Genomic DNA, 24,509 nt, shown 5'->3' with positions numbered 1-24,509 from the left:
CCAAATCAACGGTCAATACGAAGCCAAGGGCGACATAATGGCACTCTATCTCAACCAGGCAAAGACGTTGCTGCAAACTTTCTATTCTTACAAGGTGCACCACATAAACCGCAGCGAAAATAAGCCGGCAGACGCCTTAAGCAAGCTTGCGTCAACAAGTTTTCAGCACCTAGCCAAAGACGTACGAATAGAAGTTTTAAGTAACCCGTCTGTGCCACTCCGAGAAGTCAGCGTCATCCAAACAGGAACCACGTCATGGATGACACCCATCATCATGTACTTACAGTCCGGGATACTCCCAGAAAATAAAGCCGAGGCACGGAAAATCCAGTATAAATCAGAACATTATCAAATGGCGGATGGGATATTGTACCGAAAGTCATATCTCGGTCCTCTGCTGAGATGTGTTGACGCCGACGACGCAAATTATCTGATCCGGGAAGTACATGAGGGCATCTGCGGCATCCACGCCGGGCCACGCATGGTAGTGGCTAAAGTAATGAACGCCGGGTACTACTGGCCCGGAATGCACCTCGATGCCGTAAAAGAATTAAGGAAATGCAGCGGCTGCCAACGGCATGCACCAAAAACCATGCGTCCAAAAAACGAGTTGGTGCCTGTAACAACCGCATGGCCCTTTCAGCAATGGGGCATAGACATGGTGGGCCCCTTCCCAGAAGCTCCGGGGGCAGTCAAGTTTATCATCGTCGCGGTCGATTACTTCACCAAGTGGGTAGAAGCAAAAGCACTTGCGTCAACCACGTCGGCAGTCGTTAAACGATTTATCTGGGAACAAATCATATGCCGTTTCGGCCTGCCACTCCGAATCATCACCGACAATGGTACAAACTTTGCAGCAGATGATCTCGAACGATGGTTCAAGGAACTAAACATCGAACACACCTTCTCGTCGGTCGCACATCCGCAAGGGAATGGTCAAGTTGAAGCGGTCAACAAGAGCATCGTCGATGGCATCAAAGCAAGGCTCGGTGAAAAAAGACGAGGGTGGGTCGACGAGCTACCAAGCATATTATGGGCCCATAGAACAATGCCCAAAACAAGCAATGGAGAAACACCCTTCAGCTTGGTCTATGGGTCCGAAGCTGTGATCCCAGCAGAAATCGGGCTTCCATCTCCAAGAATGCTCTCCATGAATCTGATCAATAACGAAGAAGAAAGGAGGATCGACCTGGACCTCCTAGAAGAACGAAGGGAGCTGGCTGCAATCAATGAAGCCAAGTACAAATCAAAGCTTGAAAAATATTACAACTCCCGAGTCCGGATCTGCACCTTCAACCCAGGCGATTATGTCTTAAGGGACAATGAAGCGTCCAACGCAGAAAAACCAGGGAAACTGGCTCCCAAATGGGAAGGCCCATACATCATTGATGCGGTCCTCGGCAAGGGAGCATACAAGCTACGCACCATGAACGACAAAGAGGTTCCACGAACCTGGAATGCCCAACAGTTACGAAAATGCTACATATAAACATGTAATCGTATAGGGCGAATCGCCGACACATTTACTTAATACAAGAAGTGTTTGGCTACCTTTATTTCATGCAAATTTTTTGTCACAACTGCATTTATTACTTTGGGCGTACACGAAAACATCAATGGCTCGACCATAGGAAACGTTGTAGACCTCCAAGGCTCGTCACAACCAAGTGAACAGTCGGGTCAGAAACACAACCAAAGCCTACAAAACGCCAAAAAACATAACTTCGTGCCCACATAAACACGAAAACATCGATAGCAAGGCAACTAAACATTGTAATGCTCCCAAGGCTGCAATCCCAGCCGAGCTCACACAATAACTTGCAACTCGATCACTTCGTATATCACATGCAAGCGCGCATACTTAAACGACAGAATAAAAACGTTGTAGTAACACAACATCACCTGTCAGCGCCATCATTCATTCGTGACACCTAATCAAAGTAATTAAAACATGCACATATTATGACGATTTCAAAATCTGCATAAACATAATCAGAATAACAAACATTCGTCAAAGTACATAACACTAGAAGTGCAAAGTAAGAAATTGTCTTGAAACATCATTACAAGCCCATACAAGGCTGTACACGGCACGCAGGCCGGAAATCCCAAATTAAGTGCGGCTGGGACCAGCACCACCCGCACCGCTAGCATCATCTTCTCCCAATGCCTTCTTCAACAGAGCAACCCCATCCGCTTTGAGGGCCAACTTACCAGCAGCCTTAACTACGGCAAAATCAAGCATTGCAAACTCTCGCCGTTTCTTCGCATACGCATTATCGCAATCAGCCTTATACAACTCAAACTTGTAATCCTTCTCATTGTTTGCAGCAGCACACCTGCCTTCAGCATACCCATTCTTGCGGCCACTATTATAGCCTGCCCCACCCAACTCAAACATGTATTGGGCAAGCTCAGGAGAATTCAAGATACGATCAGCAAGCTGCACGAAAAACAAGGTCGAATAAGATAGCAGAAATAACTACACAAAAGTAGAAATAAAGGAAGACAGAAGTAGAACAGACAAAGAACATTACCAATGGAACACCGCGAGATAGCAGCCACCTACTATCAGCTGAAGCTTCCTCAGCAAGGAGCTCAGACGCACGGCACTCAGCCGTCTTCTCATCAAGAAGACGCTGAGCAGCCTCACATTCCGAAGCCTTCCCTTGCACAAGAAGCTCCAGCTTATCTATCCGCGCAATATACTCCTTCTCCTTCTTCTCCGCAGCAAGACGCGCTTGATGAGCCTCTTCCGCAAGAGCCGTCTTTTCACCGGACAGCCGCACAATAGCATCACGCTGCGACTGCATCTCCGCGTTCGTACGAGCACATGCCGACTCCCAATCCTTTTGTTTTTGCTCGTTTAACTGTTTCTGCTCTTCAAATTTCCGCTCAGCCTCAGTAACCCGCCATTGCAGACCCTTCTGCTCTGCGTTAAATTTTTCCTTCTCTTCAGCAAATGCCTTCTTGGCCTCCTCAAACGCCATAGTTTCTTCTCCCATAGAACGCCACTCGCGAATAATCTCCTGAGAGGTGGCAAAGAAGTTAACCCCAGCCGTAACATGATCATCTATAAGGGCAAAGCGACTGCAGTTTTTCTGAAACATCCTCTCGGCAGGAGGAAGGGATAATGAGAAGAACTCCTGACAATTCTGTAAATCATTCATGCGGGAGCCCTGAGTAAGGCCCCAACGGGGGACGTGCGGCATATTATCACAAGCTGGGTTACCCCAGGAATCACCAGGATTTTGTTCAAAGTGCGGACTCCGCACAAAGCCAGAAGTGGCTCCACCTTCAACGGGAGGACGTTTTGTGTAAATGGTTTGTTGCGGAGTAGTCTCACTAGACTCCATCTCCACTTCAACACCTTTACCCTTATCAACTCCACCAGCATCACCACCAACATCACCACCAGCAGCGTCGCCTCCCTCAAATATACCTTCAAACCCTTCCCCGCCCTTCACAGTCACATCAACATCATCTCGAGGAGGGGTCAAGCCAACAGTCCTCGAAGGAGGAGAGGTAGGTGGAGTAATCTGAGAAATATCCACTGGCCGCGGTTTCGTGCTAGTCTTAGATTCTGCCATAAAACTACAATCAGCAAAAAAGACAAAATGAAAGATGACAAAAACATACACAGAAACTAAGTTACCAGGACGGGAAGCAGAAGCCTCAAATATCTTCTCCAACAAATTCCCTCGACCTCCACTAAATACACCCAAATCAACCTCAGATTCAGAAGGGGCTGGGGGGGCATCCTTTTGAAGCTTGGCCTTCTTGGCCGCAAGAAGGGCAGCAGCTTGTTCATCAAGATGACGCTTATGATCATCAAGAGCCTTCTTCTTCATATGCTCAGTTAAAGTGGCTGTATCATCAGGATCTGACCCCTGACGCACCTCCCCAGGGCCTAGGCCAGACAATGTATCAGACACTACCACATAATCTAGATAAGGAAGAGTAGAAGGTTGCTTACGAGAAGATCCAGCAGCTCCGCCCTCCTTCTTCCCTTCCCTTCTTACAGATTTCTCCGTCCTTGCCCTCTTCCTCGTCTCCAACTGGGCAGACGGATCAACAGATGCCTCCGCATCGTCATCGTCCTCAGCAAACCCATGTACCGGCTCAGCAACACCACCGGGCGCGGTACCTGCACGCGCGGAATGAGATATTAGATCTTCAACATCCCGGTCAGAACTCCCACTAGAAAGGATAACGACTTCCTCTCGACCAGAGTCGATCAAATCGTTCTCATCATCCTCACCAAGAACTTCATTGGCGTATCCATTCAGACTAGCATCGGTAGGATGCAGAAAACGGTCATGTATTTGCTCCAACCATGTTGGATTCCCATCAGCCTGGATAGCTTCAACCATGGCACCCGCTGATTTCGGATCCAAGGCATTCAACAAACTATAACCAACTGCAAAGTGGAAACAAAAATGAGGACACATAATAAGCATAAAGAGAAATAATCAAATGACGAGACATGAAAGAACAATACATTTGCCCTTATGGCTATACGCAGGCTGACCCAGCGGATGTTTGGGAACCCACAACAAGCTCATCCCTGCACCAACCAAAGCCATCTCATCCAGTTGAGAAATAGCCGTCGGCTTCGCAGTTATCTTCTTAAACCAGTCTTGATCGCCATAGTTGGGAAGAACATCCACCCTGGGGACCCCTTGTTCCACATGCCTATACGACATATCCGTCGGAATCACACCACGACGAATGTAGAAAAACTTTTGTTTCCAATCATGAATGCCCTTTATTGGCACCGAACACACCTGAGCAACCCCCATCCTAGCCTGGAAAGAGTAGAACCCACTGGAATACGAAACACTGTAAAAAGTGTTGAACATTGGAAACGTCGGTTCAACTCGATAAGACCGGCAAACAAACTCGAAGTGAGTAATCCGGGGAAGCCCAATAGCATTTATCTGAGAAATATGAAGACCATAACCTCTCAGAACGTCAGCAACAAACTTAGTAATGGGCAACCTAAAATTGCCTTCCCGGAAAAAAGCAGCATATAAAGTGATAAAACCAGGGGGGGCATCCAGTGCAGTAGATCCAGACGAAGGATATCGAGCCCCCCACTCTGGTCGAAAGTTATGTCCTCTAACGAGGTTCTGGAATTCATCCTCTTTCCAGTTAATCTGGGCCTGGTCAGGACCAGGAGGCGCTCTACTCTTATGTTTCCTCTTCTTTTGAGTAGGATTCTTATCGGCCATGATAAAAATCAAGAAGAAAACGACTTGAAAAAAGGTGAAAGATAGAGCAAAGGAGGAAGAAAAAGAGAGAATCACACTTAGAAATTTCGAGGATAAGAGGAAGTGAATAACCGCTCTGCTATTTATACTCATCGCATTAAATGCGAGAGATAGTGGAACGTCAGGAGGCAGGAAAAGTAACCAATAGATGGCCGACACGTCAGAAGAAAGAGAAGACGCCGCCTCATTTTTCGGGAAGCATGGGCTACAGGGTCTGCTGATGTGACAGAAAGTCACTGCAAAAGCAACTGTTCACCTCCGAAAAGACAGGGACGTCAGACGGTCACACCAAACGTTTCCCCATAACCACCAAACTTCCAACAGAAGAAAGCAAAGGGCCAAAACCCATGCGGCATGCGTCCATTTGGCTCACTTTTTTCAAAGGGCCAAAACCCATGCGGCATGCGTCCATTTGGCTCACTTTTTTCAAAGGGCCAAAACCCATGCGGCATGCGTCCATTTGGCTCACTTTTTTCAAAGGGCCAAAACCCATGCGGCATGCGTCCATTTGGCTCACTTTTTTCAAAGGGCCAAAACCCATGCGGCATGCGTCCATTTGGCTCACTTTTTTCAAAGGGCCAAAACCCATGCGGCATGCGTCCATTTGGCTCACTTTTTTCAAAGGGCCAAAACCCATGCGGCATGCGTCCATTTGGCTCACTTTTTTCAAAGGGCCAAAACCCATGCGGCATGCGTCCATTTGGCTCACTTTTTTCAAAGGGCCAAAACCCATGCGGCATGCGTCCATTTGGCTCACTTTTTTCAAAGGGCCAAAACCCATGCGGCATGCGTCCATTTGGCTCACTTTTTTCAAAGGGCCAAAACCCATGCGGCATGCGTCCATTTGGCTCACTTTTTTCAAAGGGCCAAAACCCATGCGGCATGCGTCCATTTGGCTCACTTTTTTCAAAGGGCCAAAACCCATGCGGCATGCGTCCATTTGGCTCACTTTTTTCAAAAGGCCAAAACCCATGCGGCATGCGTCCATTTGGCTCACTTTTTTCAAAAGCCAAGACCCACGCAGCATGCGTCAACTCGGCTCAATTTATATTCACCAACTCCAACGCGATGCATGAAAACCACAACTCTCATAAGTCCAGAATCCCTCCTAGACGATCAACTCAACTAGAAGGCACACTGGACTGGGGGGACTTGAAGAGGTATGGTCCCAATTCCCTGCCTACATGGCAGGGACCACACCACTTTTTGTGCACACAAGGCATCCACACCATCTGGATCTTCTAGAAGCTTCCAGAAGACACCCGGATAAGACCCGGCTGGCACCAAAGATGCCTCGCCCAACATCAAGGACAATACGTGGCACCATACACTGGAAGCCACATGGGTCTGCGACAATCCAGGGAGCAGGACTGACATGACCAGTACGAGGTGCCCAACACCGTCGAATGCAGGGACGCCACGTGTACCACTACGTCGTCCCTGACAGAGCAGACCAAGAGGATATTCCCCTTGGTCGGACAGCTGGCGCACACCCACAGCTGGCACAGCTGCTTCCTCCTTCTTCACCCTCCGGCTATAAATAGAACCCTTCATCATTCAGGTTAAGGATCTTGGCTCTCTTTACTCACTCTATACACACACTGTTTTATTCATCTCGGAACAGTACTTATTCTCACGCCGGAGCCTGGTTAAGAGGGAAAACCTCCCTTTCCCCTCTTAACGAGACTAACGGTGTTTACTGTTTGCAGATCTCGGGCCTTTGATACGAGCAAGAGAAGAGGTTGAACCCCATAAGTGAAACGACCCCCTTGGTTATCCTTGGTGTTAACCATTGTTTCAACAGAAATATATAAGATAGTAACCTTATTTTTTTAATAATTTTTAATAATATATGTAACTTTATTTTTATAATAATATTTAATATATTATAATAGTTTGTTATTATATTTACTTTTAATACATATTTTTGATTTTTTTAAACCATATATTTCTTATATTATTTTTTAATTATTTTTTTAAAAAATATATTAATTTATCGATTAATTTGTTACTTCTTTAATAATTTACATTTATAATATTTTTTTCTAAGAACTTAACTACACGTATTTTACATTTATAATATTTTTTTCTAAGAACTTAACTACATGTAGTTTTGCTTGATCTGTCATTCTTTTTGTTAAAAACGAAGTTGTACTATAAATAAAGTATTTATTTGGTATCTGTTGACGAAGTACGATGAATAATAATTTTATTTTTATAACAATATATAGTTTTTTGTTGATCTTTTATTTAATATATTTATAATAGTTTGTTATTATATTTACTTTTAATAACATATTTTAAATTTTTTCTCTTTTGAAAATCATATATTTCCTATACCATTTTTTTAATAATTATTTTTTTAGAACGTATATTAATTTATTGATTAATTTGGTACTTCTTTAATAATTTACATTTATAATTTTTTTCTAAAAACTTAAGTACGTAGTTGTGTTTGATTTCTCTCTGAAATTTTGTTTGTTAAAAACGAAGTTGTACTCTAAATAAAGTATTTATTTGGTGTCATAAAACGGTACGATAATAAACTAAATCGTTCTAATGGTTTGACTTTCTAAACAAAATGTTGTATTTTCAAATCACGTTTGTTTTACATTATCATTTATTCGGTTTCACCACAACGCGTGACGTCAAAAAAACTAGTATTATTTTATTTTGCAATTTTAGTAGTCAGAAGTACTAGGAATTACAGATTTTTTGAAGTTAATTTCAGTATAATCTTGTTTATATTTTCTTATAGATTTAAGAATTTATTTACATTATTGCAGATATAAGAATTTAAATTTTGTTGTTTTTATGTTTAATGTAGTTATTAAAGATCTACATATATTAGGCCACCCGTAGTCGTGCCCAATGGGGAGTTTTTTTTCGCCAGAAAACGCCTAAATACGTCGCCCCACCACCCCCTAGGGCGTGTTTGGATGAATTTGTTGTTTTGGCGTTGTTTAAATAACGCTATGGGGACAATGTTTAGGCCAATCAGAGCTATCTTCTTTAGGGTTTGACCAATACTTTTTTTGTTAGTTTTTTATTTTATTTAATTGTTTACACCCTTTTAACATAATACCCACATCCCCACTACACTCATTTTAGAAAAACGTCCAATAATGCTCCTTGCTCACTATACTCCCACATGACAGAAAACGCCTAAGGGTGGGGACATTATTCACCCTTACCACTACGTGGTCTTATAGATCGATATATCATATATGTATTATTTATTAGTTGATGCCCCGCCCGCGTTGCGGGGCGATGGTTGAATAATTCTCAGTCAATTAAAAAAAGACTACTATAATTTTGTTAGGAAAAAAAAAACGATGGTAAGACCGTAATTTTGGGCTCAGGGCAAAACTGTAAAAAAACAAAAACGACGGGGAAAACGTAATTTTTAACTGAGGGCGAATCATAATTTTAATTCAGGGATAAAATCTTAAATTAAATGGACCAACGGGGGAGTGCCAGGCAGCTGCCGGCATGACTGTAATTTTACACTGGGGGCAAAATTGTAATTTCACCAGCAAAACAAACAAAAACGATGGACAAAATGTAAATTTAAGTTGAACGCAAAATCGTAACTTGGCTGTGAGAAAAAAAAACTAATGGCAAAACTATAAATTTATATGGGCCAAAATCGTAATTTTGAACCGATGGCAAAATTGAAATTTTTAGCTGGGAGCAAAAGCGTAAATTTATTTTTAAGTGGGGGTAAAAAACATAATTTTGAACTGATGTCAAAATCGTAATTTTAAGGGGAAAAAACTAATGGAAAACTGTAAATTGAACGGGGCAAAATCGTAATTTTAAACCGGGGGCAAAATTGAAATATTTAACTGGGAGTAAAAGCGTAAATTTATTTTTAAGTGGCGACAAAAGCATAATTTTGAACTGAATGCAAAATCGTAATTTTAAAGCGAGATAAAATCGTAAATTTGTTGGACCAATAGGGGAGTGACAGACAGCTGCCTTACACTATTCCCTCTGCCGCCCATTTAATCCAATACACGGCAACCACTATTACGCTCATCTGGTTTGTAGATATTGAATGAATGAATGAATATGCTATATATAGTCTTCTCACAATCTTGTACTTCGCAAAACCAGAACAACCCACCAAAAATGTACCTTTTTTTAATCACACAACTTTTGGTCACTTTACAACTTAAAAATTTATGAATTGAACTAACAAAAGTAAGCTGAATTTTCATTCATAGAATAACTTAACGAGAATATGAGATGTGTGGGTCGTGGGGTAAACCAGTCGCTCTTTAATTGATTTTATTAACTAGTTTTTCTTTACAAATATACAATATACAGTAAATAAAATGTTTTTAAGAAGATAAAACTTGCCGATAGAAGTTTATATTTTTAAAAATAAAACTGCATGATTTGAAAACTATATGATTTGTTATCTTACTAGTTACTAGTATTCAAAGCAAGTGTTGGAAGGATGATAAAAGAAGGCTTGAGCTATATACATATCTTTTATACCAAAATGTTTTAATTATAAAAGGGTTTTTAGCATTAGTGTAGATTTATAAGTAAAATTAGTGGGTGTGAAGTTTGCTGTTTTAAAAAATTATATATATGTATTACAATTTTTTAATTATGACTACCGCATAAAGCTGACATGGTATCGTTGGAGCATAGGTGTTTAAATGGACTTGGAGAGTGGGCCAAATACATGTCGAGTTGGGCTCAAAACTACATGGTATCGTTAACCAGAGCAGAAGTCTTTAAATGGACTAATAAAGTGGGCCAAAACACGTAAGTTGGGCTTAAAAGATCTGACGCCGATTAACCTCATGGTCCTTTTATATGGGCCAGCTAGATCTATGATGACCCGTTTTATGTTTTCACTTTTTAACAACAATAACAATGGGCCAGCTAGATCTATGATGACCCGTTTTATGTTTTCACTTTTTAACAACAATAACAATTCCTAGATTTTTAATACAAATATACTATTTATATTTTCTAGAACAAATATTTCGTTCTTAGATAACCACGACACAACCCGCACGTTATAGAATTTAAATTTTCAATTTTTTTGGTTGTAGAGTAAGGACGAGCATTTGGTACCAGGTACTGAACCGTACTTTACCGAGACATTTCCGGTACCAATTCAATACCCACTTTTGGCGCTTTTTCGGGATTGGAACTTTAGGTTCGGTACGATACCAATATTTTGGCTTGATTTACCTTCAAATATTGTATTGTACCGTACCGTACCGAGCACTTTCTATACAGGTACAGGTACATGTAACCATTTTTGACCATTTTAAAGATCTGTACTTTCGGTACCGAGCTCATCCCTATTGTGAAGTATACCATTAGGATGTCCCCTTAGGAACCTGATGCTTTGATTGATGATACTTTCTAGTTTCTAGCTTCGGGTTTCTCTTTTATATAAAACAGAAAACATAAATGTGACAAACGGGACCAAATCTGTAATTACGTTAAATTTCAGAGATAAAACAAATATATTGCAAAGTAAGAGGGGTCAAAGTACAATTTCCCAACGTTGATACCAGAAACGTACATACTACAAAGTACGAGGGCTTGAAGTGCTCATTTCATTTTAGCCTTCTCTTCCTTTCCCTTTCATATCTGTAAAACCTTTCCTCCTCCGTCCTAGAGAGAGAAACTGCAGAATTTGGCGAGGAGAGAAGACGATATACATACACAACTTTAACAACAATAGCTTCGACAATTTTACACAAACTGGAGCTCAGAACGCTTTAATATATATCAATCACGCACAGAATCGTAACCCTAATTAGCGAAATCGTTAGACCGAGGTTAGTCTCTTTCAACTTCTGTTAATTTCATGTTATTAGGTTAAAATTGTTACGGTTAATATACATGATTGTTGATTGATTTGGAACCCTATGCGATCCGTTGATTTGATCGTATTGATTGAAATTGCCGCATAAGATGCTTTGTAGTTTGTTAGTTTTTGGTTGTGTAATATTGCTGAACATCGTGTAGACCGAAATATTTCAATGTAGACTGTGTGATATGACTTATCTGCTTCATCGATGATGTTTTTTATAGAGTGTGATGACACAGCAGTTGGCTATGTGTATTTGCTTCTACTGTTTGATCTCTTTGAGAACTGTTTAGGGCTTCCTTTTCGTGTTTAATGTTCGGAAATTAAGTTTGTAGATAGTTATTGAAGAAGAGACCGAAATTTTTTTCATGCTATCATTTGTCTTCCATGAGTATTGTTCTACCTCTTTCTCTCCCTCTAGAGAGTTTTGAACCTAGGAACTTAATGGAATTTCGTAATGTTAATATTGTATAATACCATCTGATGATGGAGAGCAAGATCCTAAATTATGTTGAAATTTGGAACCAGAAATTGACAAAGAGATGATACAATCACAGATTCAAGGTTATCGTATACGGATAGCGTCCTTTGATGTTTTTTGACTGAACTATTTGCTTAGCCAAGTTCCAATTTCCTAAATTCTCACAGATTATTTTCTTATGTTAGTTGCATCCTATTCTCTCTGGTCGTAACTCGAAATGTATGTTAGAGATGTTCTGGCTTAAATGTTGCTGTTAAATTATTTTATTGTTTGTTTAGAGACCCTAATATTATCACAAATGTCTCCAGTTTTTTTTTTTTTTTTTTTTTTTAAATCTAGTCCTTCACATGTTCACATAGGCACATATCCTCCTCAACTTGCACAGCTTGCTACAATGTAAATCTCACTTTTTAGTTCTTAAAATATTTAGGTCTCACAGTAGTCCAATAGAAAGTTATCTCCTAACTCCAGTAAGCTAATACTATCACACAAGACTCTATACATCTGTCGCTAATTTTCACTAGAAAGTTACCTCTTAAAACAAGTGAGTTTAACTTTAACTATAAAGGAAATCTCTTAAACTTTTCTCTTTAGAAAAGCCTCTCGATGCCTCTAATGTTTCAAATCCTTACCCTTGCTCCTAGAGGTCACGTACACTCTTGAGGTCATCTTACGTTGGCAAGTCTATAGTTTTAATCGTACACAAAGTTTCCACTTTCAAAATAGCATGCCAATTGTATTTATTTAAAACGGACAATTATCATAATAAAGCAATCATAACCTTTATAATGTTTTATGTTTTGCCACATAAGCGGCACGGGGACTTGCTTTGGCCAAACACAGGGGCGTACTTTACCCAAACGTGGAAACTTATTTTGCCTGAACGTGGAAACTTTCTTTGCCCGACTTATGCCTTGCTTTGTGCTGATAACATTAGTGGCTTACAAAAATCTATAAGCATATATACAATCAATTAAGTTCTATAAACATTCATATCTTTATTATTTGAATTTTTTTAGGTATGAACAATTATTAAATATCTAACATGACACGGGAGCATGTATTTCAACCCTAACCTTAAACTTTTTTTCTCATTGGGAACTGTTAGTCCTCTTCTATGTAAGTCCTTTACTCTATCAGTTGTTAGCTCTTTACCTTTCACACATCATATAACCGTAACATTTTACTATCATTTTCATACAACACACTAATGTTTTCTATATAGAGATCCTAATCGAATGGTTGAGTTTCTAACACGTGTTAGTTCATTAATGAACCATAACTTGGCATATAGAAATCTCACATTTTAGTTCATCAGTTAAATGTTCGTGCAATTTAATTATGAGTATTTACACGTTCCATATATTATATATATAAATGTTTTCTTATGTTAATTGGTAAATATAAGTTTTCTGAGTTTTATAGTATTTAAAAATCCTATAACCATGACATTTGACGATCAATTTCTATACAATATACTATATAGTAGTGTTTTCTATACAGGGATCCTAGTTGATTGGCTGAATTTTACACGTGCCACAATTTACGAACCATAACTTGTGGTATAGAAATCTTCACATGTTAGTTCAATCAAATAACATGAAGTTTTCGTGCATAATTTATTATGAGTATTCACACTTTCCAAATGTATAAATATTTTTTTGTGTTATTTGACTTATGAGATTATACTTATAAAACTACTTGTTTAGCCAAATCCATATCTTTATAGCATCCGAACAGTCAATTCAGTTTATTGGCTACACATCACACTTTTATACCAATCCCTAACTAAAATAATCCATTCGAGTGTTTTTTTAAATCATTTAGATTTTCTTATGAGTAAAATCATAAAACAATTTTTGTACATAAGCAGACCAGTTGGTCTTTTTGTTGAAGGAAAAAAAATTAAGTTGTTAAACAAGATTTATTACTTTAATTTAGTTTCTAAAAGTTAACTCAATACAAATCAAACACTGTTGACCATTGTTTTTTTTTTTTTTTTTTTTTCCTTTTGTTGTGAAGCTTGGGCCTTAACCCTCTTCAAGGAAATCAAGAGAAAATGCAACTGTGCTATGACCCAACATAAATTATTAAATTGATCCAAGAAGAAACGTTTCTACTATTTCGTTGGTCTTCTTCATGCATTTTATAGTAAACAAGAAACACCATTAGAAACTTCCACACTTCCCAATTTTCTTTATTTACAAAATCAACTTTAAGATATCTAACTACTTATCTCATCATCATAATACTCAGTTACATTCAATCGTAGTTATTAATAGCGGAAGATTGCGACAAGCTACCTACATGCCACGTAGCGATATCGATGAAATAGCGGGCACTATTCTATGTTTAGCGACACACTAGGAGAAAATTGAGAAATATTTTATATGTATATTATATCCAAATAAGCTGTTTTATACGCTGTTTTATATGTATGCTTAACAAAAAACCTAAAATCCTGCTATTTTATACCTATAAAACCCTGCTACTTATATTAAAGCAAAAAAAACAAAAAAAAACTAAAATCCTGCTATTTTATACCAAGATCAAATAGCGACACATGAGTGCTACACTATTTGCTATAGCGCTCTGTAATAAAAGATATGAATAAAATAACGAATTCGTTATTCTCATTGTCACATGCTTCTATTCGAGTTATTACTTCACATACATATTGTTTGTCAAATCAACAATTCAACAAGCTTCGTAGGAAACATTTTATTCTCAACGGCCCATTCAACTTCAGGCATAACTTCCTTATGATTTGCCACTTCTGAATATAATGAACAATTATGGTGTCCTTTAAAATATTTCAGGTTCTACTAGTAACTATTACAACTTGCCAGCCATAAAGTATCTTCAACTTTCCTTCATCATAATTAGTAAATGGAGCTTAAAGCTTCAGATCAAGAACCAGCTCACTTACCTTCCATATCTGAAAGCAATCCCGATGAGAAAGAAATCAGTGATGATGACGATGACGATCGCAACCATAAACACCGTAGAAGAGACGATGCAAGATCTCAATCACAAGAAAGAGAAGCTGCTGAACAAGTATATGCTAAACCATATAAACGGGGAAACAGATCTTTCGAAAACGGCCATATTTACAAGGAATCTGGCTCTCAGTCCAGTGAACCATGGAAAAACAACAGAAGACATTCGGATTTGAACCAAAGGATTAGGGGGGACTTTGGTTCAATCAGGGGTAGAGGTGTTTGGAACCAACATGATATTGCTTCTCAGATGGGTCCCGGTCCTGGTATGTTTGGTGGGCGCGGTTTACCAACTGTTTCGAATGCGTATGGTCCATCCTGGGGTGCGTTTGCGATGGTTCCAGGGTTACCAAATGGTGGTCTGGACCCGTTACATCCTCTTGGTTTACAAGGAGCTTATAGATCTCTTAATCCTTCTATGAATATGGGTATGGGACTTCCACGTCAGCGATGTAGAGATTTTGAGGAACAAGGTTTTTGTCTTAGAGGTGACATGTGTCCGATGGAGCATGGTGTTAACCGTATTGTTGTTGAAGATGTTCAGGTATGATACATTCCAAATGCATAGATTGAAAAAAATGAAATTGTAAAATGCCATTTTCGTCCTTGAGTTTGTCCGGTTTTGCGACTTTCGTCCAAATGTTTGTTTTTCGCATCTGGATCCAAAAGGTTTGAAATCTTGCCGTTTCCATCCGGTTCGTTAACTCCATCCTTTTTTCTCCATTAATTCAGGGGTATTATCGTCTTTTTTGTTAATTTTAAGGGCAATTCAGTCTTTTTCATCTTACGTACAAGCATTTAGCATAATGTACAAGTATTCAAAAGACTGAATTGCCCTTTAAGTTAACAAAAAAGGCGAAAATACCCCTGACTTAACGGAGAAATATGGATGGAGTTAACGGGCCGGATGAAAAGGGAAAAGATTTTAATCCTTTTGGATCCAGATGTGAAAAAACAAACCTTTGGATGAAAAGTCGCAAAACTGGCCAAACGTCAGGGACGAAAATGGCATTTTACTCAAAATGAAATATTATCTTTTTAAAAATCATATCTGATTTTTTTGTTATTTCTTTGGTTATTTCACAACTTACAGAGCCTTTCACAGTTTAATCTCCCGGTATCACTTCAAAATGCAAATACGTCCGCAGTACCACCGGTACCTTTACCTGCTTCTGGTACCTCAACGAATTCATTCAAACCATCACATGGAAAAACTGGCAAACGTGGAGTGGGTTCTAGTGGGTCAGGTTTAAATGAAGCATTCATTGGTTCAGCTGACGGTATCGGTTCTGACTTTTATGATCCTGACCAGCCTCTATGGGGCAATAATTCTCAAACAGCACCTGCATTGCAATCGACAAGTCAGTCTAACATAAAGGAAAGTGGGTCTTTGTTGGATCCGATCCCATCTGCAGATCATCGTGTTGGCCCACTTGATGACTCTGATGAACATGTGGTCAAAAGTGATCGGACCGCAACAGGAAGAGTTAACATTAACAGTACAAAAGGCAAAACCGAAATGCGAGGAAATATGGTTTCTAAAGCAAGTTCTTTAATTGAAAAACAGGGGGCATTAAATAATAAACAAGACAATGCAAACTCATCTCTGAAAATGCAAAGTGGAAATGAAAAAATTGTGCGTAAGCCATCTCAAAAGGCACAATGTACGTTATTTGTGAACGGTGTTCCACTACAACAGAACCGAAGGGAAACCCTAATTTCACATTTTCACAAGTTTGGTGAAGTGATTGATATCCGTATTCCTTTAAATAGTGAACGAGCTTTTGTTCAGTTTTCCAAAAGAGAAGAAGCAGAAGCTGCTTTAACGGCACCTGATGCTGTGATGGGTAATCGCTTTATTAAACTATTTTGGGCTAATCGTGATAACATTCCAGTTAACGGAACAATCAGTGGCTATAACATACCACCTGTGCCACCACGTGGCACGCCAGTTTCATCTTCACATAATGACATAATTGCCCCTGCTTCTGATCACCCAAAGCCCGTGGTTGCCAAAACTCCAAAACCACCTCCACCTTCACAAAAGAAGCTTGAGAATTTAGAGGTTTTGAAGGAAGAGCTTCGCAAAAAACAAGAAATGCTTGATCAGAAGAGAAATGACTTTCGCCGCAAGTTAGACAAACTTGCGAAACAGGTAAACACCTATTTTGTCTTGTATTAATGAATCACTTTATGAAGCAATGCATATAGGGTTGTAAACGAACCGAATGTTCAGTGAACAGTTTGTGAACTGTTCAGCGGGAAGTTCGTTTATGTTCGTTCGTTAATTAAATAAACAAACACGAACAAGAAATTTCGTTTGATAAGTTAAACAAACGAACATGAATGAAGGCTGTGTTCGTTCGTTTATGTTTGTGAACGTTCCGTAATGTGTTCATTTATGTTCGCTCGTTTTTGTTCATTTGTGTCCGTTCATTTAAAGGTTTTTTATGTTATATTTTATTTTATAAATTTGAAATCATAGTTATACCATACGCCTCCGCCAACATCCCTTATTTGACCATTTCATTTTAAGTTTGTGTTAAAGCTTGACAAACTTCTTAATTTTTGCGTTGATTAGGTTTATGATAATTACGTCAACTATGTTCAAATAGTTATGTTAAGTAGATATTTATTTGGTGGATTCTACGTAATCTTTCTGATAAAAATGCATATTTTATTTTAAAAATGTGTATATAACATTTGTTCGTGTTCATTTATGTTCATGAACATTTTTGTATTCATTTGCGTTCGTTTACGTTCATCAATTGATCATGAACATGTTCATTTGCTTAATGAACGAACATGAACAAGAAATCCCGTTTGGTAAGCGTTCGTGAACCGTTCATGAACATGTTCATTTCTTAATGAACGAACACGAATAAGGCCTTGTTCGTGTTCATTCAGTTTGTTTGCAACCCTAAATGCATAATTTCTTTTGTCTGCAGGCTACAGCTTCAAAAGGAGACGTAGAACCTGAACAGGTGGCGAAAAAACAGAAAGTAGGAATTGTAGCTGATTCTGTAAAAGCTGAAACCATTTTATCTTCACCGGGAGCTGAAGTGATAGGTAATGGTAAAAAATCTATGGAATCTGCTGTGCCACAAAGATCCAAATCGACGGCTGTGGTTGTAGTACAAGAAGCACCAGCGTTGAAACCATCACTACGCCCATTGCCACATGTTGGTCCGTCAGTTGCTACCAATCGGTTCAAACTCGACAATCGTCCCACTGCATTTAAGATAATTTCATCTCTGCCAGTTGATCTTGCCAATGTAAGCATATTATTGTTATTGTTATTACTATTATCTTTTAGGGTTGGAATCATTTCAGAACTCTAAATAATTGCAGAACTTTCAGAATTCCTAACAAACAATCATTTATATATATATATTTTTTTATATTTAGGGTACTTTTGTCATTTATTACGTGTATTTTTATGATTACATACATGTTAAGAGTAATTTACATATGTGTAATAAGCAATAACCAAATTATATATACATATGTGTGTAATAACTAATTACATATATGTAAAAAAATCTAGTTTACATATGTGTATTCATAAAATTACATATAAAAAGTATAAAACTACTCTTTAACATGTATGTAATCATAAAAATACATATAATGAATGATAAAAGTACCCTAAATATAAATTATATAAATAAAAAGATTGTTTATTAGGAATTCTAAAAGTTCTGTAATTATTTAGAGTTCTGAAATGAACCCAACCCTAATCTTTTGACCCAGTTTTTTTTGTTGGATTGCTTATGTTCATGTATGCGGTTATTCAGGTTGCAGTTTTGAAGGAACACTTTTCACAGTTCGGTGATCTTTCTAAGGTGGAATTAGATGATCTAGAGCCTGCCGATAGCAAAAATGACTCTGGAAACGTTAAATATTCAGCTTATGTATACTTCACAACCCGACAATCAGCTGAAAAGGCATTTTCAAATGGTAAATGTTTGAATGGTCACAACTTACAGTTTTCATGGTTAAAATCTAGTAACCATGGTAAAAATGGTGAAACTCCATCTACTCCTAAAGGAAATTCAGATGCTTCTGTTGAGCCTGTGGTTGAAATCCCGAAAACCGATTCTCAGAAATCTGGAGATGAAGAAGCTGAAAAGCTTGAACAGAAGGACGTTGAAAAAGAATTAGTATTGATGGAAACAGATGAAAGTAACAACGCGAGTTAAATTGTTTTTTGTCGCTAGTAAACCTTGTTTTGATTTGTTGAGGATGGCTTAATTGTCAGAGATGTACAGCGAGACAAATGGTATGTCAAGTTTAGCAATTACTTGATCTTGTTTTAGTTCTTGAGTTTGGGATAATCGTGTCTACATCTATTAAACAACCTTTAAATAAATTTAAATATTACTTATCTTAATCAGAACCTTGTACTTTCATTGCTTGAGATGTGTTGTTGAACGATTATGCATGAAAATGTGTATAATAGTCACCCGTTTGACATTTTCAGTTGAATACCCTATGCCGGAGAATCATAATCTTGACCGGTGGTTGCTGCAAGCTGCAGCAGTGTAGAAGCCACTTGGATTTCAGCGGCTCGGCTATACTTTTTGTTGTTGAAACTGGGACATTTTTTTGTAATTGTTTTGTACTTGGAACCTTTTAGAGTCTTATTTTGTTCTTTTATTGATTAAAAAACCTTGGTTAGCCCCTTATTTGTCATTTAAGTTCTCTTCTTTCTTTTTCAATACCGTCGATGAGATTAAATATGTGATGGTATTCACTACAAAGTGTTGATTGGCACTTTAACGAGTCTGATTGTCCTTGAATTTGTTTAAGGGTGAGTTGGTTGACACTTGACAATTTGTATCTTCATACAATTAATGTGTGAAATGACATATGAATACAGCTATGGTTCAGTGGTCCATGAATACAACCTTGCATAGGCGTGGTTTTAAAACTACAAACCATCTTCGTGAATCTCCATGGGTGCGATGTAATTTGCACCACTCTCAAATGCCACTGATCGTACACATGGGTTATTGAAATCTTTACAGTCTTCTTTGATAAAGACTAAACTCAGATATCAAAAACAGCTTGATGTGTTCTAAATTATAATACTCATATGCGGATAAGTAAATATTACAAAGGTGCCTTACAGCCATTCCGTTGTAGTCTAGTTGGTTAGGATACTCGGCTCTCACCCGAGAGACCCGGGTTCAAGTCCCGGCAACGGAAATATTTTTTAACAAAATTTAGTGACTCTTTTTACATTTTTTTTGTTTTTATGTAGCTACTTAACTTTTATTATCACTAATTTCCTGCATTTTTTATAATTATTTTATCACCGTTGTGAAAATAAAAAATGTTACTTGAACAACTAAAAAGAATTATCTCAAGAATTACTTGAGCAACCAAATCTGATATCATTATAAGAATATATCTAAAACCATACAAATTCTACCTATTTCCTATAAGGTTGTCATTGTTCTTCCTTCCATGTTTTTATACTAAACTCCGCCAACTCGTGTCGATTTGTGGAAACTTTACGTTTGCCAATTGGTTGTATACTTGTATTGACTGAGCCGATTATGGTTAGGCAAGGGATCTCAGGCGAGCAATTGGCAATGTTGGTGTTCAGAAGAAGGGCCACATAACATGCCACCCCATTGAGGGAAGTAGATGGTGGTAAGTGAAAGAGTTGATGTAATCATCATGACACCCATGAGTGAAATTCCAGTTTGGGTTGAAAATTTGGTGGACCCTGAAAATAGTAGCAATTGTGTCACCACAGCTCCCACTGTACCTCCACTCCCAGTCATTCCTGATATCACTCCCATTGATCTGCATCAGCAATTAAACATGCACATGTTCAATTCTGTGGATTTGTTCTTGAAAATATTGGTTATAAATTAATAATATGCTCATGTCAAAATGAATAAGTGAACAACCATTAATACATGTATACAAAATATGACATGCATTTTAGGGCCAAACATACTCTTTAGTTACTTTACAAGTAATTGGTTATAAATTTATAATATGCTCATGTCAAAATGAATAAGTGAACAACCATTAATACATGTATACAAAATATGACATGCATTTTAGGGCCAAACATACTCTTTAGTTACATTACAAGTGCTTTTAAAGATATCATTGTAATGGTTTGAATGCCCCATTATAAATGTATGTTCCTTTATACGTCAGAGCTCGACTACTTGAACATCGTTGTAACATTATTGTAATGTTATATGAAGTTATGAACACCCAATATACATCGTTATTTTTAGATTTAATTACAGTTTTAGTCCCTGTGGTTTGTTAAAAATCACTATTTCAATCGATTAGTTTAAAAATTGCGATTTCAGTCCCCGTGGTTTCACTTTCATAACCATTTCAGTCCACCTTGTAACCATTTCAGTCCCTGTACTTAACAGAATAATGGATTGAAATGGTTACGAAAGTGAAACCACAGGGACTGAAATGGTTACGAAAGTGAAACCACAGGGACTGAAATCGCAATTTTTAAACTAATGGACTAAAATAGTGATTTTTGACAAACCACAGGGACTAAAACAGTAATTAACTCTTTTTTTTAAATATAGCAATATTATTGTACTAAAATCTCGTATTATGGTATAATTGTTTTTTTTAAATGGTAAAATATATAAAAGTTTAAAAAAATATATAGAACTTGATTTAAATAAGGAGATCAATGACCCAAAACACTTTTTATGCTTTGCCTGTAAAAAAACACTTTCAATTTGATCCGATCTTTGTGTGTGTGTGAGACAGAAAGTCCAAATGAGAAGCGCTAAATCTGTTGTAATAATTTTATTAATAAATATTTTTTGGTTTTTATTAACAAATACACCATTGTGACGTATTTGAGAACTGTTGTATTGTTATTAGTAATTCTTAATAAATTATCTCTTTTATATTATTTTTAAACAATTTTTCAGTAACCAATTAAATTTTGCATATAACAAAATCAAATATATGCTAGGGTGCATCATGCGTACACGAAAGAGTAGGGAAGAAAAAAATAGTGTTGTTAGGCCACGCAGTTCGAGTTGAAGTATTTGATACAACACTACCTTTTCTTTATTTGTTTTTGGTGGCATAAGAATATAGACAAAAGATCAAAATCAAACTATTTTATCGTACAAAACGTATGAATGAAGTTGAAAAGGTAAAAAACGCACTGACTATTTCATAATTATTTTACTCATGGGATAATTATCAAAATTACTCTACAAATGATCTTGTAGGCTCATTTTGTAAAATAATCTTATAGGGTAATTTTGATATTGTTAGGTAATTTTGTAGGGTATCATAATTACTCTATAAACGATCTTGTAAGGTAATTTTGATCTTGTAGGGTAATAACAATTAAAATAATTACGAAAATACCAGTGTGTTTTTACTTCCATGTCATTCGTACTTTTTGTACGATAAAATACTTTATATTTGATCTTTACTCTAATAATATAAGCTAAGTTATATGTATAATATTAAACGGTTTTCACCGGTCAAACATATTTATGTATTTAATCGAACACTTTTATACAAATACATAACAAATACATAGTTACACACATACATAAACCGTTATAGCATTTAGACATCGATATTCAACAACTCACTATTTGTCACCTATGTAACTACTCGCTTTTTAGTTTCTTTATCCCCACCACTTGTTATATTTAGTTACGCAATCTTAGTGAAATTATTTAAAGACTTAACTAACTACAAAGGTGAACATGCTTACAAAAAGATTCCAAACATGTCAGTCTATGACTTTAATCAGACTTCTCTTTCATATATAGCACGTATGAACCATATATACGTCACGTAAGAATTAATTACCTTTTGGAAACAAATGGGACAACCCCAAACGTAAGGCCCGACGCTGCTTGAACAAAAAATGAGAAACCACACATCACCGCAATCGAACCCCACAAGGACTTAACTTCACCCAACCATAAACACATCACCCCAGCCACCGTTTGCACCACCCACAACCCCCACAACCTCCCTCTCATCCCAAACCTCTTCCCTAACTTGTCCGAAACAATCCCTCCTGTCGGCCGTGACACCCAATTTGCAAACCCGAAGCTCGCCGCTATCACCCCAGCGGTCTCCAAGTTTACTCCAAATCTATCGTAAAAATACTCCGCGATTATGTTATCCATGGTGAGCTCCACTCCGAAACAGTATCCATACGTTAAACCCAAAACCCAACCTGAAATAAATTCAAACGAGCTGTATTGATGAATAATATTTTTCTTTGTATTGAATAACTGAAAAGCAAATCTATAAAAAACATAATAATAAAACTGACCGATTAATAATAATAATAATAATAATAATAATAATAATAATAATAATAATAATAATAATAATGACAAAAAGTCAATAACCGAAGGATAAATCAAATAAAATAATCATAATAATAACAATAATAAATATAATATGTAATCATCATCATACTCAATAAATCCCATCATTAGCAAAGCTAAGATAGGGTATGAGGACGGTTAGATGTAGACAACTTTATCTCTACCTCGTAGGAATAAAGAGGTTGCTTCCGGTGAGACCTGCAACTCGATAGTAATTTTGCATCAAGCCTTGGATACAAGACACATAACACTCAACAATCGGGACAAAGGCCGATTAGAGCATGTACCCTTTTGTCTTTCGGCTAACAACGCCACCACATGATTCATGATTAACCATCCTCTCTTTTAGCGCTATTTTCACGAAATTAATAAAATAACGTTAAAATTAGTGCACTTTCACTTTTGGTCCCCAAGCGTCCACACATATATACATTATATTTGCATACTGCAAACGTGGCTAGAAATAAATAGATAATAAACTCGGTTAATGCTACCTCTATAATTCTTTATCCCGTTGAGAAACACACCGATAGCATCATCTTTCGAGTCGATGGTATCATCTTTCGAGTTTTTTTCACGCTTTTTAATATTTCTATAGCTGCCATCCGGTAGTTCCTGACCGTAGGCCAAGACCATAATTGCCATCATTGCCTGAAATACAGCTGGAACTACTAATGCAGTCCGCCAGCTGACAGACTGCGTTAGATCAAAATATGTATTTAGTACTGAAAAGATAAAGGGCATAACTAACTGGCTGAGGCCCGACCCCACATTGGCCCACCCAGCAGCTACACCGTTGGCCAGTCCAACGGTGCATCTGGAAAACATAGAGCTCATCCAGAACTGGTTCGCGACAAAGTTCGCCAGGGAGAACCCGACGAAGAAACGAAGTAAGATGAAGTGTAATGGAGTGGAGATGAATGTGGCGGAGAGGAGGATGGGGGCGGTGGCGAGAGAGAGAGTGGCGGAGGCGAGGCGCGGGCCGAACACGTCGCAGGCGGGGCCCATGGCGAGGCGGGAAATGATCGAGCCAGCGAAAGCAGCAATTCCGGCGGTGCCGACGTCGGAAGGGGAGAGATGAAGGTCTTGACGGATGATGGGGAGGAGGGGAGGGATGGAGAAGGTGGAGAAGAAGCAGGTGAAGAGAGAGAGCCATGCAAGGTGGAACGCCCGCATGTGCGGTGAGGAGAGGGAAAGTGGCCGGAATTCGGTGGCTTTGTGATCGGAGTCCACTGCAATTGAGAACTTTTGAGGTTCCATTGTCGGAGGAAGATAAGCATGGGGTAAGCCGGCTAAGTATTTATAGGTAGTGAAGGGAAAAAAAATTATTTGGCCAATTTATCATTATATGTAGAAAAAAAAAATAAACAAACATATTACAAGTGTTTCATTTTTTCTAAAAAAAAAACTAGATGTCTTTTCAAAACCTATACACATATTATAAGTGTTTTCATTTTTTCTAAAAGAGTAAACTGTCATTTTGGTCCATGTGGTTTGGATACTTTTGCCATTTTAGTCCAAATCTCAAAC

At 38.0% G+C, this 24,509-nt stretch overlaps 2 protein-coding genes and 1 non-coding gene across 4 annotated transcripts; 2 read left to right on the top strand and 1 right to left on the bottom strand.

Moving 5' to 3' along the window:
• Positions 1-10,881: 10,881 nt before the first annotated feature.
• LOC110904070 (zinc finger CCCH domain-containing protein 41) lies at positions 10,882-19,296 on the top strand. 2 transcript variants are annotated; one of them, XM_022149875.2, is made up of 7 exons: positions 10,882-11,089; positions 12,622-12,721; positions 14,422-15,145; positions 15,695-16,756; positions 17,550-17,876; positions 18,399-18,883; positions 19,085-19,296. In XM_022149875.2, the coding sequence occupies exons 3-6, from the start codon at positions 14,492-14,494 to the stop codon at positions 18,801-18,803; spliced, it is 2,448 nt and encodes an 815-aa protein (XP_022005567.1). In that variant the 5' UTR covers positions 10,882-11,089; positions 12,622-12,721; positions 14,422-14,491; the 3' UTR covers positions 18,804-18,883; positions 19,085-19,296. The 2 variants fall into 2 exon arrangements, with proteins under 2 accessions (XP_022005567.1, XP_022005566.1); XM_022149874.2 differs by lacking the exon at positions 12,622-12,721.
• A 443-nt stretch (positions 19,297-19,739) lies between these two features.
• Positions 19,740-19,812, top strand: TRNAE-CUC. Its single transcript has one exon. It is a non-coding gene; the product is annotated as a tRNA-Glu (tRNA).
• Positions 19,813-19,955: 143 nt separating this feature from the next.
• Positions 19,956-24,270, bottom strand: LOC110904069 (high affinity nitrate transporter 2.7). The gene is made up of 3 exons (XM_022149873.2): positions 23,474-24,270; positions 22,447-22,822; positions 19,956-20,418 (listed from the first exon to the last, which is right to left on the bottom strand). Exons 1-3 carry the CDS (start codon positions 24,237-24,239, stop codon positions 20,184-20,186), a joined length of 1,377 nt encoding a protein of 458 aa, XP_022005565.1. The 5' UTR covers positions 24,240-24,270; the 3' UTR covers positions 19,956-20,183.
• Positions 24,271-24,509: the final 239 nt, after the last annotated feature.

This window comes from Helianthus annuus, chromosome 14 (genome assembly GCF_002127325.2).
Source record: "Helianthus annuus cultivar XRQ/B chromosome 14, HanXRQr2.0-SUNRISE, whole genome shotgun sequence".
Taxonomy (NCBI): domain Eukaryota; kingdom Viridiplantae; phylum Streptophyta; class Magnoliopsida; order Asterales; family Asteraceae; genus Helianthus; species Helianthus annuus.
Note: the sequence above shows the minus strand (reverse complement) of the source record. Positions and strands in the feature narration are given on the sequence as shown.

Bases quoted from the DNA above. Each gene is read 5' to 3' on its own strand.
- LOC110904070 (XM_022149874.2), top strand. From the start codon at position 14,492: ATGGAGCTTAAAGCTTCAGATCAAGAACCAGCTCACTTACCTTCCATA. The intron at 15,146-15,694 runs GTATGATACATT...CACAACTTACAG, and splicing joins TTGTTGTTGAAGATGTTCAG to AGCCTTTCACAGTTTAATCT. The intron at 16,757-17,549 runs GTAAACACCTAT...TTTTGTCTGCAG, and splicing joins TAGACAAACTTGCGAAACAG to GCTACAGCTTCAAAAGGAGA.
- LOC110904069 (XM_022149873.2), bottom strand. From the start codon at position 24,239: ATGGAACCTCAAAAGTTCTCAATTGCAGTGGACTCCGATCACAAAGCC. The intron at 22,823-23,473 runs GTAGCATTAACC...AATTTATTTCAG, and splicing joins CGGGATAAAGAATTATAGAG to GTTGGGTTTTGGGTTTAACG. The intron at 20,419-22,446 runs GTAATTAATTCT...TTGCTGATGCAG, and splicing joins GTCCCATTTGTTTCCAAAAG to ATCAATGGGAGTGATATCAG.